At 42.0% G+C, this 16788-nt stretch overlaps 1 protein-coding gene across 1 annotated transcript in view; it reads left to right on the plus strand.

Annotated features, from left to right (window-relative positions):
- NPSR1 (neuropeptide S receptor 1) overlaps positions 1–16788 on the plus strand; it is a 112873-nt gene that overhangs the window by 17228 nt on the left and 78857 nt on the right. The window contains exon 2 of the mRNA XM_060248149.1: positions 2787–2919. Coding sequence (XP_060104132.1) covers positions 2787–2919 — 133 coding nt within the window. The remainder of the gene's footprint in view (positions 1–2786; positions 2920–16788) is intronic.

The raw sequence follows: 16788 nt of genomic DNA on the forward strand, positions 1-16788 counted from the left end.
ATAAATCCAATTTCTTCTTCTTCTTCTCCTGCTCTTGATAAGCAGGTGGCAGCTGCAGCCAGGGGTGCCTGGGAGATTCTTCTATTCCCTTTTATTGACATCTTTATCCAGAAAGTGAAGACTTTTTTTTGTTTCATTGACATTTCCCTCAGTGATCCCTCCTTTCTGCCCAATGTTTTATTTTTTAAAATATATGTGTTTTGTATGTATTTTAGCCTTGTTTTAAAATTGTATTGTTGATGGCATTAATAGTTTTTAACACATGATTCCACTGTGTATGTTTTAATCTGATGGTCCCTTTGTGACCATCCCCCTTTAATCTGATTGACCCCTTTCTGAGGTCAAAAAGGTGTTGTGGATTCAATGTTTCCCCTAAACTGTGGAGTCTTGTGAGCAAAAATTCTACTTTGTGAGCTACTGGTATTAAAGCTGTGAGCTCCTGGCATTACAGCTGTGAAATTAATTATTGTGCTTTGGGGCCATTTTTCCTGAGCTAGGACAAAAATGTGTGAGCTGAAGGCTAAAAAAAACTGTGAGCTAGCTCACACTAACTCAGCTTAGAGGGAGCACTAGTTGTGGTATACGTTTTATAAAATAAAAATCAATTATAATGTTTAGTAAACCACTTACATGATCTTGATCCCAGATGGGCTTTTCACATTTATACTGGAAACCAGGAAAGGAAAATATGCTTTCAGAATGGCTCTGACCTGGATCATCAGATTTTGAAAGCTAAGCATGGTCAGCACTGGTTAGTATTTGGATGGGAAACCTCCAAGGCAGACCAGGGTCACGATGCAGAGGCAGGCAATGGCAACCTCCCTCTGAACACCTCTTACCTTGAAAGCCTCACGGGGTTGCCGTGAGTCAGCTGTGATTTGACAGCAAAAATATATATATTTAGAATGATTGTACAGATTTCATTATTGCTTTGAATGACTTCACAATTAGGATTCTCATTTCTGTTAATAGCATTTCTGCTGGCAACCAGAAGTTAACCTGAAAAGACATGGTAATTGCTAAAGAACATTGTGGTACATGCACTTAAAGGTAATTGGAACATGGCCTTTTGTGGTAATTATACTATTATTATACATGAACCAGTTTCATTACCCATCTCTTCAGCCTGAGTCTACAGACTGTTACCTGTCTTAATGAGATAAAATATTACTTCTCCGGTTAGCGGCACACGGTTAATGATATGACCCACACATTTCCACATGCAATCATTTTTCTATGAAGATACCAGTTCAGAGTAGGGAAACTATTGTTTTCCTTCTTTATTCCATTTACATCCCACATTTTACCAGGTAAGTGATACACCATTTCAGTGATACACTATTGGTGCTCAGTGATGCACCATTTCAGAATACTAAGGGAATCACAAGTGATATGGATCAAAAACTTTTAAAATTAAAATCTAAAGTAATAAAACTAGTTCTTGTCGAATCAAATGAGCAAAACCCAGAAGCATCAGACTGTGTTCTTCCTCCTCTCTGCACTGTTGAAAAAGAAAGTTCATGGTTTGTTTTTTAAAAGTCTTCAGGGAGTGGACAGTAATCAGGTTGGATCTGGAGGCAATGAAGGCTTTCATTTTGGTTTTAGTATAACCAGATGAGATTTGCATCTAGATGGTCCTCTGTTTAATATTTCTGCACCGCCCCCCCAACACAGCACTATAAAGATTACCTTATGTAGCCCTGGATAGACTTTCCTGTTCACCCTGCAGATGCACAAGAATGCTTCTGCTTCATGTATAAAACCATTTATGGTGGACATCATGGGATCTGACACTACGAGCTGTTTAGAGGAAGGGTTTCTTCCTACTAGGAAACGGAATCATTAATGGTCACTTACAGTCATTGCTAAGCACACTTCTGCTTCCCTCTAAGGTGCAAATCATTACTGGGCTTTAGTTCACTTCATTGTGAAAGCTGAAATGCAGCTCACTGGACTAAATATAGTCAAGTTAATATGGACAACGTAATCTAGAGAAGTAAGCACACTGAACACTGTTGCATACACCACTGTGTTCGCACAGCTTTTTGCCCTGCATAAGAGGTCTTTGGTGATGTCTATCAAGGAATCTGAAACCTTGACAATTGTATCTCCAGTATAACTCCCTACAGATTTAAAGTGTGGGGAAATATGTTGGACATACGGTGATGTAATATGGAATTAACCACTAGAGGGAGCAAATATATGTGGAAAAGAAAAATACCCCCAAAGCAATAGAAACACACAAGCAGCAAAAATGAGAATGGGGAAGAGCCCAATGCCAAAATTCAGATTTTTTAATGTAAGCAAAACCATATTTTGACAACACTGGCAAAAACAATTAAATCAGAGAGCAAGAACCTCCAATATGTAACACAATGGGACTAGGACCACAGGAATGGGGAAAATGCAAATCAAAAACTGTAAGGCAACAAGACTTGTCTAAGGTGTGACATACTTTAATGAAGAAAGAGGGTTACAAAGGTAGAGGACATTGCTGTAAAAAAAAGGGTGGTGGTACATACAATAGACATTGCAAAAGACTGCAATACTATCCTTTATAGAAGCAACCTACTGGTGTAATCCCTTTGTAAAAATGCTGTCCTGAAGATTTCTGTTTTGCACATGATAGAAGTGGGGGAAGGCCCTTGTGACCACCCCAGGCAACTGGGGGCCACCACAGAGAATGCCTGTGAATGAACAATTGCCAATGGTTGTTTCCCCCACAATTCAGTGCTCGGCCACAACTAGATCCTTCCACTGATCCTCTTCTTTTTCCTTCCTTACAGACAGAGCAGCTGATTACCCTTTGGATTCTCTTTGTCGTAACAATTGGTGGGAATTCCATCGTCCTACTTTCCACCTGGAGAAGAAAGAGAAAATCCAGAATGACCTTTTTTGTTACTCAGCTAGCCATAACAGGTAAAAAAAAGAGTTGAAAGGGGTATGGGATGGCTGGTTGCTTCCCACTTGTGCCGTTTCAGCTAATCAGTGGTACCTGGTAAGATGAAGCAGAGGGTAGTAAGAACTACCATCACTGAATGGTAGGGGAGAGGCTGTGGCTCAGTGGAAGAGCATCTGCTTGGCATGCAGGAGGTCCCCAGTTCAATCCCAATCCCCCACCATCTCCAGTTTAAAAGGACCAAGTAGCAGGTGATATGAAAGACCTCAGCCTGAGACCCTGGAAAGCTGCTGCCCATCCAAGTAGACAATACTGACCTTGATGGACCAATGATCTGGTTTAGTATAAGGCAGCTTTATATGCTCCTGTGTTTCAAGCTGAGTGAGATAGGAGGAGACCTCATTGCCCTATTGGTGGGAACTGAGTGCCGGCAGAAAGAGCAGCATTGTACCTACCTGTCATGTCTGAATAGTTGTTGCCACTTGCCATGGATTGCAAAATTGTGATCAGAGAAGGAAGCAACAGATCTGAGATAGAAAGGAATGCCATGGCTCAGTGACTGGATATCTGCTTTGCATGCAGAACATCTCTGGGGCCAATCCTTATAATCCCTGGTTTAAAGAATCTGAAGTGTTGGGGAAAGACCTTTCTCTGACATAGTTTAAGGAGCTTGATATGCTCGAGCCCTTCCTTGCCATGGATATGTAATAATGTATGAGCTTGGCTGTGTTGTGTGCCCTTACCTTAAGAGCACATCAAGCTTCTTTTGTGAGTGGTCTGGGCTGATGTGTTGCAGTGTTAGATGATCAGTCACACAATGCAAGGTAGTGCAGTGTAGTAACTACAGTGCCAGAGTAGGAGTTGGAAGATCTGGGTGCAAATCCCTGCTCAGCCATGGAGGTCAATTAGGTTTTCCAAGTCATCTACCATGCTGGATACCAGTACCACCTCCAGCTCTGCCCCATCCATCCTGCCCCTGCAACAGGAGAAAACAGGTTTGGAATGACATTATAGACTGCTTGTTCCCACTGCAAATGCCTTTGCATTCACAGCCAGCTCTGGAATTGTCCTCATGTAGATACAACCTTGGTGAGCCTGGCCAGTCTTTGTTTCTCAGCCTAACCTACCTCACAGAATCATTGGGAGACTAAAATGTATGAGGGGTTAATGATGGACACTGCTCCACATATTAGAGAAAGAGCAGGTATAATAGTCCATCTGGTGCTTGATCTGTTCACACACGCAGGTCATCGAAGAGGTCCTTGAGGGGTCATACAGGGCAGGCTTGCAATTGTGCAGCTGAGTCATTCCATGTCTGAGTCTAGAAGGAAAGACATATTATTTTTTTTTAAATAGTGGCAGCTCCTCACTAGAATGAATAAATCATTCTTAATACAAGAACTATAGCGCAACTCTGAAGTTCCACTCTTCTGAACCTATGGATTTTGATGGATTTAGAAGGGTATAACTGCGCTCAGGATTGCACTGTTATTATTCTGGCATCGTCTCGAATGATATGCATCAATAGCATTTTCAACACAAACTGGAGGCCTGCAGTAAGATAAGACAGCGCTGCTATTCTACTTGATTTGGGGGGGATGTGCCATCATGGTCCTTTCAAGGATTTGAGCCATGCCACCATGCAAATCACAAAAAGGAAATAAAACAAAAGAGAATCCTTCCTTCAGGGAATTCAAAGTAAGTTTTAATTGCAAAAGGCAGCTGGGATAGTCTGAATGGCAGAGAATTCAATCCTATTAGATTAGTCTGGCTAAAGGTATTCTCGCTTTCATTCCTGCTTCAAGTGTCAGAATCGGATAAAGAGAGAGAAGGGTTTTGTTTTGAAAGTTAGGTTTCCTTTGCTCCATTTCTTTTGAGAAAAAAATAAATTCAGGAACTGTCAAAATTGGCATCATTGTATCAATTACTATATCAATAATCATATCAAGGGATGTGATCACAGAAATAGGATGCCTCTGTGGTCACGTCCAACTTGTGACTGACAAACCACAGCCAAAACACAGGAGTGCTCCACTTGCACTTTTCAGAATGTGGGCAGGGCCACTGTGAGGCAAGGCTTGATATTGACTTGTTATCAGCAGGACTTGTTATTGGTTATTGGCCTCTGTGGCCATGTCCAACTTGTGACTGACTAATCACAGCCAAAACACAAGAGTGCTCCACTTGCTCTGGGGAATCTGGATGAACCTCCCTTCCATCCCTTTCCCTACTTCCAGAAGACTCAAGTTCCAGCTCCGCTTCTATAGTTTACAACAGAGCTTTTTTTTTGTAGAAAAAGCCTAGAAGGAACTCATCCATATATTAGGCCACACCCCCTGGCATCACCATTGTTTCACATAGGGCTTTTTTTTGTAGAAAAAGCCCAACGGGAGCTCATTTGCATATTTGACCACACCCCCTGATGCCAAGACAGCTGGAACTGCATTCCTGTGCATTCCTGCTTTAAAAAATCCCTGGTTTACAAAATTCTTGTGTGATGGCAATTATGTGCCTCCCAGACACACATTGGCTCTTTTCTGTTTGTGACCAAAGCTGTTGGCTCCATTGTGAAACTTATAAGCAGACTCATAATTAACTTGATTTTTTACAGTAGTTTCAAGAATTTTGTAAACTATAGAAATGGGGCTTCCTGGTCACAAGGTAGATGTGACCATAGAGGCACCATATTTCAGTGGTCACATCCCTTGATATGATTACTGATATAGCTATTGACATAATGATGCCATTTTTGACAGTTCCTGAATTTATTTTTCCTCAGAAGAAATGGAGCAAAAGAAACTTAACTTTCAAAACTTTCTCTCTTTACCCAATTCTGACACTTGAAGCAGGAATGAAAGTGAGAATATCTTTAGCCAGACTAATCTAATAGGATTGAATTCTCTGCCATTCAGATTCTCCCAGCTGCCTTTTGCAATTAAAACGTACTTTGAATTCCCTGAAGGAAGGATTCTCTTTGTTTTATTTCCTTTCTGTAATTTGCACAGTGGCATGGCTCAGATCCTTGAAAGGACCATGATGGCACTGTCTTATCTTACTGCAGGCCTCCAGTTTGTGCTGAAAATGCTATTGATGCATATCATTTGAGACGATGCCAGAATAATAACAGTGCAATCCTGAGCACAATTATACCCTTCTAAATCCATCAAAATCCATAGGCTTAGAAGAATGCAACTTGTCTCAGAGTTGCACTATAGTTCTTGTACTAAGAATGCAAAATCCATAGTAAAAATCAAGTTAATTATGTTTCTGCATATAAGTTCCACGGTACAGTCAATAGTGGGGCAGTTTGTTGATATGAAAACAGCAGGGATCAGGGAATTTGGGGGGGCTGTGGACACCTTTGAGATTGTTAGAAGGAGGGGTCATCACCACAGAATGGCACAGGAAGCAGAGCCAAACCCAATAAGGCTACCTCAGGAGGCAGGGTCAAACATCCCTCCTCACACCTCCTGGGAAGGAGAAAATCCTGGAAAAGGAGTGGAACCACATACTGAATAATGAAAGTCCAGTTGCTTCCCAGTTCTCCTCACCCTCCAGTGGAAGAACCAATAACAAGCCCTGCCTCCCAATGGCCCCACCCACATTCTGAAAAGCTCAGGAAGCGCTGAGGGAAGTACTGGAAAGCAGCATGGTGCACAGTCTAAAGTAAAGTGGTCTATACGTTACCAAGAAAAGGCATCACTCAGCCTAACCTCTCCCACAGAATTATTAAGAGCACCTGAGCCTGCCTAGGCGGGGAGGGCGGGATATAAATAAAATTTAATAATAATAATAATAATAACTATCACTGAGAGGAGCTTAGTCTAGGTTTCACAATGGAAGAAACAGGATAATCAGGCCAGCAGAGAAACTATTTACTGCGAGTTGTATTGGGCAATTGTCTACCTCCATTGGCAGCTGGCCACAGACATATGTGCTCAATAGAATTGAGAAGAGTTTTAGAAGCAGGTGGGTTTTTGTTTGTTTGTTTGTTTCTAAATAAAAGATGGGAGGGATGGTCCTGGGGCAGACGCCAGGTAACTCTTCAGACTTTAGCTTTCTGCAGATGATGTTGATATGGGAACAAGTTCAGCTGTCATTCTAGCTTCATAAAGAACCCTTTCTGGCTTCATAAGAAACTATCAGTTAGGGGATTTGTATGTTGCCTTTCCAGAATTCTGCCCAAGGCAGCTTACAGTTTAAAAAAAATAAAAGAAAATCATTTAAAAACAAGCCAAAGTCATAAAAAGGAAGCCATTAAAAACTACAGTTTTGTCTGTGTGTGTGCGTGCGCACGCATGTGTTGCCTTGCTTCTCTGGGCATTTCTGTACCATTTTTCTCCCCAAAGGGACCAAAGGATTACAGAAATTCCAAACAATAGAATTTCAATAGACAAAAAAGAGAAAGGAAACAACATCTCTTGGGTGGGTCCCGATTCTCTGAGTTGGCTCAGGCAGGTGCCAGGCCAAAGGCCGTAGTCTAAGAGCTCCTTGACTTTTGCCATTTGGCTCCCTACAAGAGTTTGCACCTCTGACCACACCCAAGATGAAATGTTGACAAGCCAGGGAGAATGTAAACGCAGCCTAGAAGGCACTCACCTGCTACATTTCCTCCTCTGCCAGAAATGTTTAGTTTACAGCATTAGCAAGTGCATGGTCAGGAAGGTCACATGATGCTTGGGAGTTTGTGGCTGTTGCAAGTGGGAGAAACTCTGGGGAAATTTCTTATGGTACCGACATCTAGAATTGCCTTATGTGGAATCGGATCAATTGTCTATTAAGGTCAGTATTGTCTATTCAGCCTGGCAGTAGCCTTCTAGGGTCTCAGGTAGAGGTCCTTCACTTCACTTGATCCTTTGATAATTACTCCTTTCCTTTGAGGAGAACAAGGAATCCTTTGCATAGAGGAACAACTGAGTATCTATAACCCTACCATCCAGAATCCATCTGCTTCTGTCTACTGCTTTCTTCTAGATGTAGCTGAACAGAACATAACTAAGTCTAGTTTTGATGATGGTATTATAAAAAAAAGGCTAGGCATTCACAACCGAATCAGCATTATCTGATTGCTTCAAACAGAAGCGTTGCTTGAATGCTAAATGAGGCTGCATCCACACATCAGTAGATATAGTACTATCACTGTGCTGAAGCAATCATTTATCACTGGATTGCCTTGTCGACACCTGGAATATCAAGTTGCACAAATGATTGCTATGATGCAATAGCCAGTGGTGTGTGGATACAGCTGTAAACAGGATGTAGGTGAAACCCAATGAAATTCATATTTATTTCTAGCTTTTGTTTTTCACAACTTCTTCAAAATGGAAGGCATTTTGAAGGGTTCCCCCCCCCCCCCAATATATTCCTAGTAGGAAAAATGGCATCAAGACAGGGAGGATTGGGAAATATCTGCTCTTTCCCATCCATGCAACATCCACCCTGGCTTTGCTGCAATCTATTAAAATATCTTAACAAAAGCAGGCTTGGGAAAGATGGCAGCAAAGCCTAGGAAAAGCTGGAACTTGCATGAATGGACCATGAGGGTGTCCAAGAGCAGGGAGAAGAACCAGCTTCACATTCCCCATCAAGCTGGATCAAGACACTGCTGCGGAAGTGGCCTTCTGACTGGCAGAGTTCTCTATGTTTAGACAAGGAAAAAATGTTTCCCAACTACCAAAATATATTTAATTAGAGGTATCAAGGAACAGGCCTTGAATTCAGCAGAAGCTCACAGGAGCACAGCTTCTGAACCTTTCTGAGGGTTCCCCCTCCTCCTCCCCATCTTGTCCACTGAATAGTAGGTGCAGCTGCATAACAATCCCTGGATGAGCTCTGCCACCTATTTTTCTATAAAATGATCTCTGTCAAGGAGTTTTTATGCAAAGCATGTGCCCTGCTACAGTTATAGTGCCAGGCTACTTTGCTCTCATCAGATCTCAGAAGCTAAGCAGGGTCAGCCCTGGTTAGTATTTAGAATTTGGATGGGAGACCACCAAGGAAGGCCAGAGTAGCTACAGAGGCAGGCAGTGGCAAGCCACCTTTGAACATCTCTTGCCTTGAAAACCCTACAGACTTGCCATAAGTTGGCTGTGACTTGATGGCTGCACTTAGACAACAGGTTTGGTGCAGTCTGGCCATGCCTCTATTTTATATGGTATTCTTTGTTCTGGAGAGGTGTGTCCAAACATGTCATCCTTAACCCACCTCACTGCATGCTCACTCCATGGTTGACTGTTTAGACTATTGTTGCATGGTAACCACAGAACGGGCAGTTAGGTGGTATCTTTTTTTTCTTTCATGCATGTGCAGAAGCATTGTTTTCAAGCACCACTCTGTGATCCCTCTGCCAAGTACCATGGCCCTCTCTGCCTCCTTCACTTTGCTTCTCTTGGGGAGGGGGAGTGTAAGCATCATGTAGATTTACATGAGAGTAGCCCCATTGACATCAGTACATTTACTTTTGTGTCAATCATGGGATGATCTTAAAACAGCAACTCTGAAGCAGGAAATCCATTTTCTTCCCCCTTCCAAAGGGTGGTACATACAATAGACAATTTTCTTCCCCCTTCCAAAGCCTTCATTTTTTTCCGGGGGAGCTGATCTCCATAGTCTGGTTAACATCCATCCCCTCCCTCCAACTTCATCCAAGGCCCATGCCCAGAAAGCCCTGCACACAATTTTGGGGCAGATATCCAGCCCAAGTTTACTCCAGCCCAAGTTTACTGCCTGGATTTTTAAATTTGTCCAGCTTTAACCAACTCTTCGTGAATTAGGGATTCCAGGCTCCTTAGGCTCCCGGTCAAAATGGGAGTTTAACTAGGAACTATTTCCACAGCTTTCCAACCCCAAGAAACAGGAAAGAGGGGTTGGGGGGATTTGCCACTCAAAAACAACTCCCCTGGGGGCTCCTGAACCTTGCAGAATGTTTGGGTGCAGAAACACATAAGAGGTTATTCAAAACCCTAGGGGTGGAGATCCATTTATGCACACGTTGCTAACTGTATTTTAAAAATGGCATGCAGACACAAGTGTGTGATCTGACTTCCAAAACAGCTAGATTTCACAAGAGAGGGTTCAGACATCAGGGAATGCACAGTGATACCAGTTCAATCTGTTAAAAATTGGACTTTCTCCGGTGTCAGGAAAGTCGGGGGTGAAAACAGGATGCCAGCGACTGGGAAACAGGATATAGATGTCACTGTCTGAATGAGCACTCAGAGGGGAAAAGCAAGGACATCAGATCAAACAGCTCGTCTGATCGCAGCCGATGTCTCTTTCCACCACCATGGGCTCATCCTAAAAAGATATTTCTGAAGATCTGCTGTCTGAGATGCTTTGATGGGAGATGACAAGGATATCATCTGGGATCTTCACCAGGCAAAGCATGTATTCTGTCACTGATCCATGTTTGCTCTCTTTTCCTTTTTTCTAATCATAAACATGGACTGTCAAAATCTGCAACCCAAATTTAAACACATTTGCTCGGACATTAGTCCTCTCCATGTCCCCTGAAAATAAATATGGTTTAGGCTGCATCTTGAGTGCGTAATTCAGATTCATCAGTCTTTCCCTTTTCTTCACTAGAACTTCAAATCTGCCTCGAGTATCAGTGAGAAAGGCAGGCTAAAAATAGCATAAATAATAAAATAAGTAAAAAAATAGCACTCTGTTGTTCACCATTACCTTTGACAGTCAGCACACATGATCCCAAAAAAGCAAAGCACTTTCCAGGCTTAACTGGCATTTGTTCTGCAGCACACAAAGCCAGCTTCTGCAATGATTCATTCTCTCCCCCCCCCCCTTTTTAAGATTTTTCAACCAGAAGACTGTTATGACAAATGACGTTAATTGTTTTAATGGAAACAGTTTGTTTAGGAAATCATTATTTGGAACGGTAACAACATGGCACATTCAGGGCAATTTAAATAACCTCTAGTCAGAAATGTGTTTCTGATTATTGGAGCAGGGCATGATGGGAAGGTGCATTGTTTGGCTTTGCAATGCAGAGTGTACCAAGATCCCTGCATTAGAATTTTCATGGATAAATCACCAGTCAACATTACCTTTGAATTAATTTCTGAATTTTCAAGTTACTGCTGGCTTGAGCTTTGAGACCAGAAATGACACATACAAATAGTGTTGTGCTGACATTTGCACTGTTTCTAAGATCATGGTCAAGCAGTTTTTCTGTTGACAGAACCAAAAAATTAACAGTAATTCAGATAAAAAATTGCCTTGGAAGAAACAGCTGATACACGAGCCCCAGTTTAATAAAAGCGAGTCAAGCACAGAAGCAGGTTTTTGCCAGCCTAGGTTGGCTTGGAATAGGATATTGCTAAGGGAATAACTCTCCCAATTCATCAAGTGGTTTTCACCTCCAACACAACAGATGTAGGAACACTCATCCTCGTTCCTCACTTTCCAGCAGCTTGTTCTTCCCTCGGATTCTGGTCCACAGCTGACGCAGAAGTGCAGCACACTGGAGATGTGTGCACAGGCTACTGGAAGCTGTGATGCAGAACTCTTGGAGGGCTTTGACTTCATGTACGGCCTAGCGATGTTACAGCTTGTCAGATATGATTTATGTAGTGATATAAGATCTGGTTTTCTGTGGCTTTGGAAGATGGAACTACTACCCAAGTGGGGCCAAGAGCAGTCTAATCTGTTAGGCAGGAATATGGTGGGAAGGTACTGTAAAGATTACAACCAATTCCAACTTCTGGATATTCTTACAGCATCATTGGAGGAGCCACAGGAAAACCTGATTGATGGCTTGCTTAACTTCAGATCGGCTCTGTTTCCCCGCATCCCAACCTGTGTCAGATTGGGAGGCTTTCAACCATTGGTGAGGAAGGACAAGAGATGTAGTTGCTTGGATGATATTTTGACATTTCTTTCACCGTCTAGTAGGAGCTTGGCACTGACAAGGTTTTCACTCAGGCTGTGTCCTACTTTTCTTTCCAGAGATCCAGAGGCAGCATGATTGAATCATCATTAGTCATGGGAAAGAGCCAGTTTGGTGTAGTGGTTAAATGCACAGACTCTAATCTGTGAGAACCGAATTTGATTCCCCACTCCCCCACATGCAGCTGCTGGTATAACCTTGGATCAGTCATAACTCTCTCAGAGCTGTTCCTCTCAAGAGCAGTTTCTGTCAGAGCTCTCTCAGCCCACCTACCTCACATGCAATGTTCCATCTAAGCTGAGTTAGTGTGAGCTAGCTCACAGTTTTTTTAGCCTCCAGCTCACGCATTTTTGTCTTAGCTCAGGAATGGTGGCCCCAGAGTAACCTAAATTATGCAATAGCCCACAATTTTAATATCAATTGTTCACAAAGCAGAATTTTTGCTCACAAGACTCCACACCTTAGAGAAAGCATTGCTCACATGTGTCTGTTGTGGGGAGGGGAAGGGAAAAGAGATTATAAGCCACTCTGAGACTCCTTCAGGTAGTGAAGGGCAGGATATAAATCCAATCTCTTCTTCTTTTTATTTTGTTTTTTGTAGTCTCTGATCAAATAGGTTTTTAAAATGGAAATTAGAGCCAGAGGGATTCTTGAAGCTTCCAGTTCTCTGAAGAGCTGTTGTCACCCCAAAGCCCTTCAGAGTTTGCTACGAGGAGTAAGGAGGAGGAAGTTACTAACAATGCCATCCTATGCAGATTTGAATGGACTTATTACTTAGGAGAGCTAATGGTGCCAGAGAAGAGAATCCTATTCTCCAGCTCCTTGGAAACCCAAACAAAGACATTCACCATTATGATATCTCTGGCTCAGTAGGAGGCATAATTGTCCCCTTTGCCACATGAACTGTGCTTTGCTTGCCAAGTGTATTCCAGAGGTAGCAAATCAGCTCATTAGCAAAACAACATTAATTATCTTCTTAATAGTCATAAATTTAACTCTGGAGCCTGCAAACCTGACTGTTTTCACTAGAGCCCTCTGCATGTTGACATGTCATGTGTTTCAAGGGCAAACCAAATTAACCCCAGAAAAAACTCCTCTGGGGTTTATCTACCAGTGTTTTATCCCATATGTTTCAAAAATGAGGTTTCAATCCTTGTGTCCCTACTGGCCAAACTAGGCTTAGTATTGCTCTAGAGTGCTCCTTTTGCTTCCAGTAATGCCACTCGCTCGCTGAATGTGTTGCTTGTCAGTCTTAATGACTGCTTATCTGCAGATCATTTGGGGGGATTGAAAAATATCTGCATGTTCCTGATCAGGATGAATCACTAGGTGGATTTAGTGGTTGACAGTGCAAAGCTGTGAAGTGTTGCTCCACTTTCAGCCCGATGATTTCAATAATTTCTGGTTTCAACCAAAATGATGCTTCAGAGAATTTCAGAGGAAGACATGCCAAATGCATTAGGCTTAAATAGATAGTTTACATAGTTCTCACCAAGCTCTGAATCATAGATTTCACATACATCTAAAAATACTTAAGTGTTCTGAGAGGAACACAATGTACTCTTGTGAATATGCTCTCCGTGGTCAGTTTCCTGCACCAATAAATACCGTGTAGGATTGAAGTTCCTGCTCATCTGGGTATTTTTGTTACATCTGCAGCAACATTGGGTGTGGGAGCTCTAATCACTTCAGTATTTCCATCTGTCTTCCTTAGCTATGAAAATACATGTGCTAGAATGCCCCAGGATCAACAAAGACGTACTTTTGGGGACCAAAATGGGAACATTTTTAGAAGCAGAAGTAGGAGACAGGTTTGGGGCAGAGGTGGAGTAGATTGGAGAGTGATGCTGGGGTAGAGGTCAGAGTACCACAATTTGGGGAGAGTGCCAGCCATCACTGAGAGCAGAGGTGTGGAAATGTATGTCAGGATACCCAGTAAATTGTACTCTAGGGGATGGGGGGATATGACACAGAGCTGCTATGTCAACAGTAGTCTTGCAGTTCTTGTGACATTTTCTTCCGCCCTCAGCCTCTCGCCGTGACACACTGATTAATCGGGAGGTGGAATTGTACTGCACTTTGTACTTTCTAGCATTAGAAATTATGTCACATCCAGACCTGTTGCTGCTGGGAGCCACTTGTTAGGTAGAGACTGCGGCAAACTGATTGCACAAGCAATCCAGGTAGCAGATTCTATGTAGCACAGTTCGATCATGATTCAGATTTTAAAAAATCAAATAGCTTCTCTGGAGGAATGATGCACTATTGTCTGTGAATTTGCTTCCATGTCAGTATAGCGCTAACGTAATACCAAGTGTAGGTGGGTAGCTGTGTTGGTCTGAGGCAACAGAACAAAGATTTGATTTGATTTATTGAATTTCAGTGTTCAAGTCCAGTGGCATCTTTAAGGCCAACAAAGTTTTGTTCAGGGTATGAGCTTTCACGGGCATGCACACTTCTTCAGAAGCAGATACCTTAAATAAAACTTTGTTGGTCTTAAAAGTGCCTCTGGACTCTAATTTTGTAATACCAAATGTGTTGTTTGAAAAATAACGAGCACAATCCACTTTCAAATGTGATTGATTTCAAGGGGGAAATTATTTGGGCACTTAATTCTTTCCACTCCATGGAATACTGAATTACTTGTTCTTGTTTCAAAAGGACAACTAGTACATTGGGGAATCTGCCATGGTTATCCATTCGGCACGGCTTTTTGCTCCTCTGTGTCCTTAACCTCCCATTAGTGATGGTCACACTGATAAAAGCCCTGCGAACAATGAGTACAAGTGCATCGAGATACTTTTTGTGTGATGTTTTACTGTTGCGATTCAACATCGAGATACTTTTTGTGTGATGTTTTCCTGTTGCGATTCAACGCGCATCCATTGGACAGCAAACGAGCCACCATGATTCGATGGTATCCAAAATCTTTCCAACTGGTATTTAACCGGTGTTCTGGTGTGCAGTTATAGCTGTGATCACCTCAAGACTGGTCTTTTTAAAAGCATTTTATCAATACACATGCACATCAGTAACATGGGAGGGAGGCATAAATGAGTCAAAAGAGTATGAAGCTGCAGCAGGTTGCACACACCTTAATTCTGGAATTAATTGTAGAGCTTTTCGTACTTTTTACCAGAGTTCAAGAGGAATACCGGGTAGAATGGAACATTGAAGAAATGGAATGGAAGAATCCATTCCATGCCTCTATGACCTATTGGGGGTGATCTGAGTGTTTTGTTTCTCATTTAGCTCTGCCCCTGATTCACATGCAACCATAACACCAGTCTCCAATTACTGGACGTGCATCTACCAATCAATCAAAGGGAGTCAAGGCTTTGGGGGGGGGGGGGGAACTGGCTTTATTTAGATAAGGGAGAGAGAAGGTGCAGCCAGGATGCTCAGAGGGTCCAAGGAGAACCACAAGAAGGAGGAAAGAGAACATACACACCCATATGTGGGTTGCAAAGAGTTTCCAAAATTAAATATTCTTTAAAAAATGTAATAATTGTGTGCCATCAAGTCATAACCAACTCAAGGCGACCTCAGGTTGAGGGGTTTTTCATGTCGATGTGCTTAGAGCTCAAGAGGGTGATCCTTAGTGACGCAAGAATGAAGGTTGCACACAGTAGTTGTAAAACCACTATATACATTTATTTACACACCAATCACTCTCTACTCCGACAGTACGCTCCGCTGCTCTCCAACTTCATTAACCCACACACACCATAGTGACTTTGTACATTTATACATTGACCAGCCAATCAGCATCTTGCTGTGTCATGCTGACTGAGCTTCTGGCTGATGCAATACCTCTGGCACCCAGCCACCCGCTGTCATCAAGGTCATCTAGCCTCCAGCTCTAGTTTCACTTTTACAGCATGTGCTATAAGCTGTCACTTCTCTCATATACGAGCGACATTTCAAGGGTAGAGATGAGCAGAGGTGGTTTTCCTTCCTCTGCATAGCAACCCCAGTCTACCTTGGTGGCTTCCCATCTAAGTCCTAACCATGGACAACGCTGCTTAGCTTCCAAGCTCTGAAGAGATAAGGCTAGACTGGGATATCAGGTTGCTAAAAGATTTTAAATATACAGGATCATTCTTTTTGACAATCAAGAACACAGATATCATTGAGAAAAAAAGATCTCCACACATCTAAAGAAGTAAGCTGTTACTTACCAAAGACCCTATTTTAATGAATGCCATTTGTCTTTAAGATGCCATTGGACATATAATTGGCTTTCTTCCTTGCTCATCGGATCAGTGCTTGGAATGAGATATAAAAGGCATGTATAGAACTTGTCAGCTTTGTTCAAATCCAATAGACCTAACTTTTTCTATCCAGAATCTGCAGGTCTTTTGGAATCCACCCTATATACCTCCTATGTTGCTGGAACCCCCCTAGGTGTGATACAAGCAAAATGATTCTTGCATGAGGGTTCTTGGGTGTCTATCTATCTATCTATCTATCTATCTATCTATCTATCTATCTATCTATCTATCTATCTATCTATCTATCTATCTATCTATCTATCTATCTATCTATTTATTTATATTTCGATTTATATCCCGCCCTTCCCACCGAGGTGGCTCAGGGCGGCTAGCAGTCATTGTCTAGCAGTCATTGTCTTTTCTACAATAATGTTTCTACAAATTCTAACTTCATTAATGAAACATTAGGAGTCATTAATATTCATGCCTTTGGCTTGAGTTTCCCTTTGGCAAACTTAATAAAATCATTTGATCTCCCCCTCTTCATGAGAGATTTTATTTAAAGTAATTTTCAGTTTCAATTTAGATTGAACAACTGAGTCTTCAGAGACAGTTTCAGAATTAGCATTTTAATATTGTAGAAAGTTTGTAAATGTTGCTGGACTGACCCCATCAACTTTGGGTTACCATCAAGGGACGGAAGATAACAAAAAAGCTCTGTAGATTAGAAATTCTTTATCCTATTTATAACTTGGTGCGTTGATAAAGTT

The sequence above is a fragment of the Heteronotia binoei genome, chromosome 10 (genome assembly GCF_032191835.1).
Source record: "Heteronotia binoei isolate CCM8104 ecotype False Entrance Well chromosome 10, APGP_CSIRO_Hbin_v1, whole genome shotgun sequence".
In the NCBI taxonomy this organism is placed as follows: domain Eukaryota; kingdom Metazoa; phylum Chordata; class Lepidosauria; order Squamata; family Gekkonidae; genus Heteronotia; species Heteronotia binoei.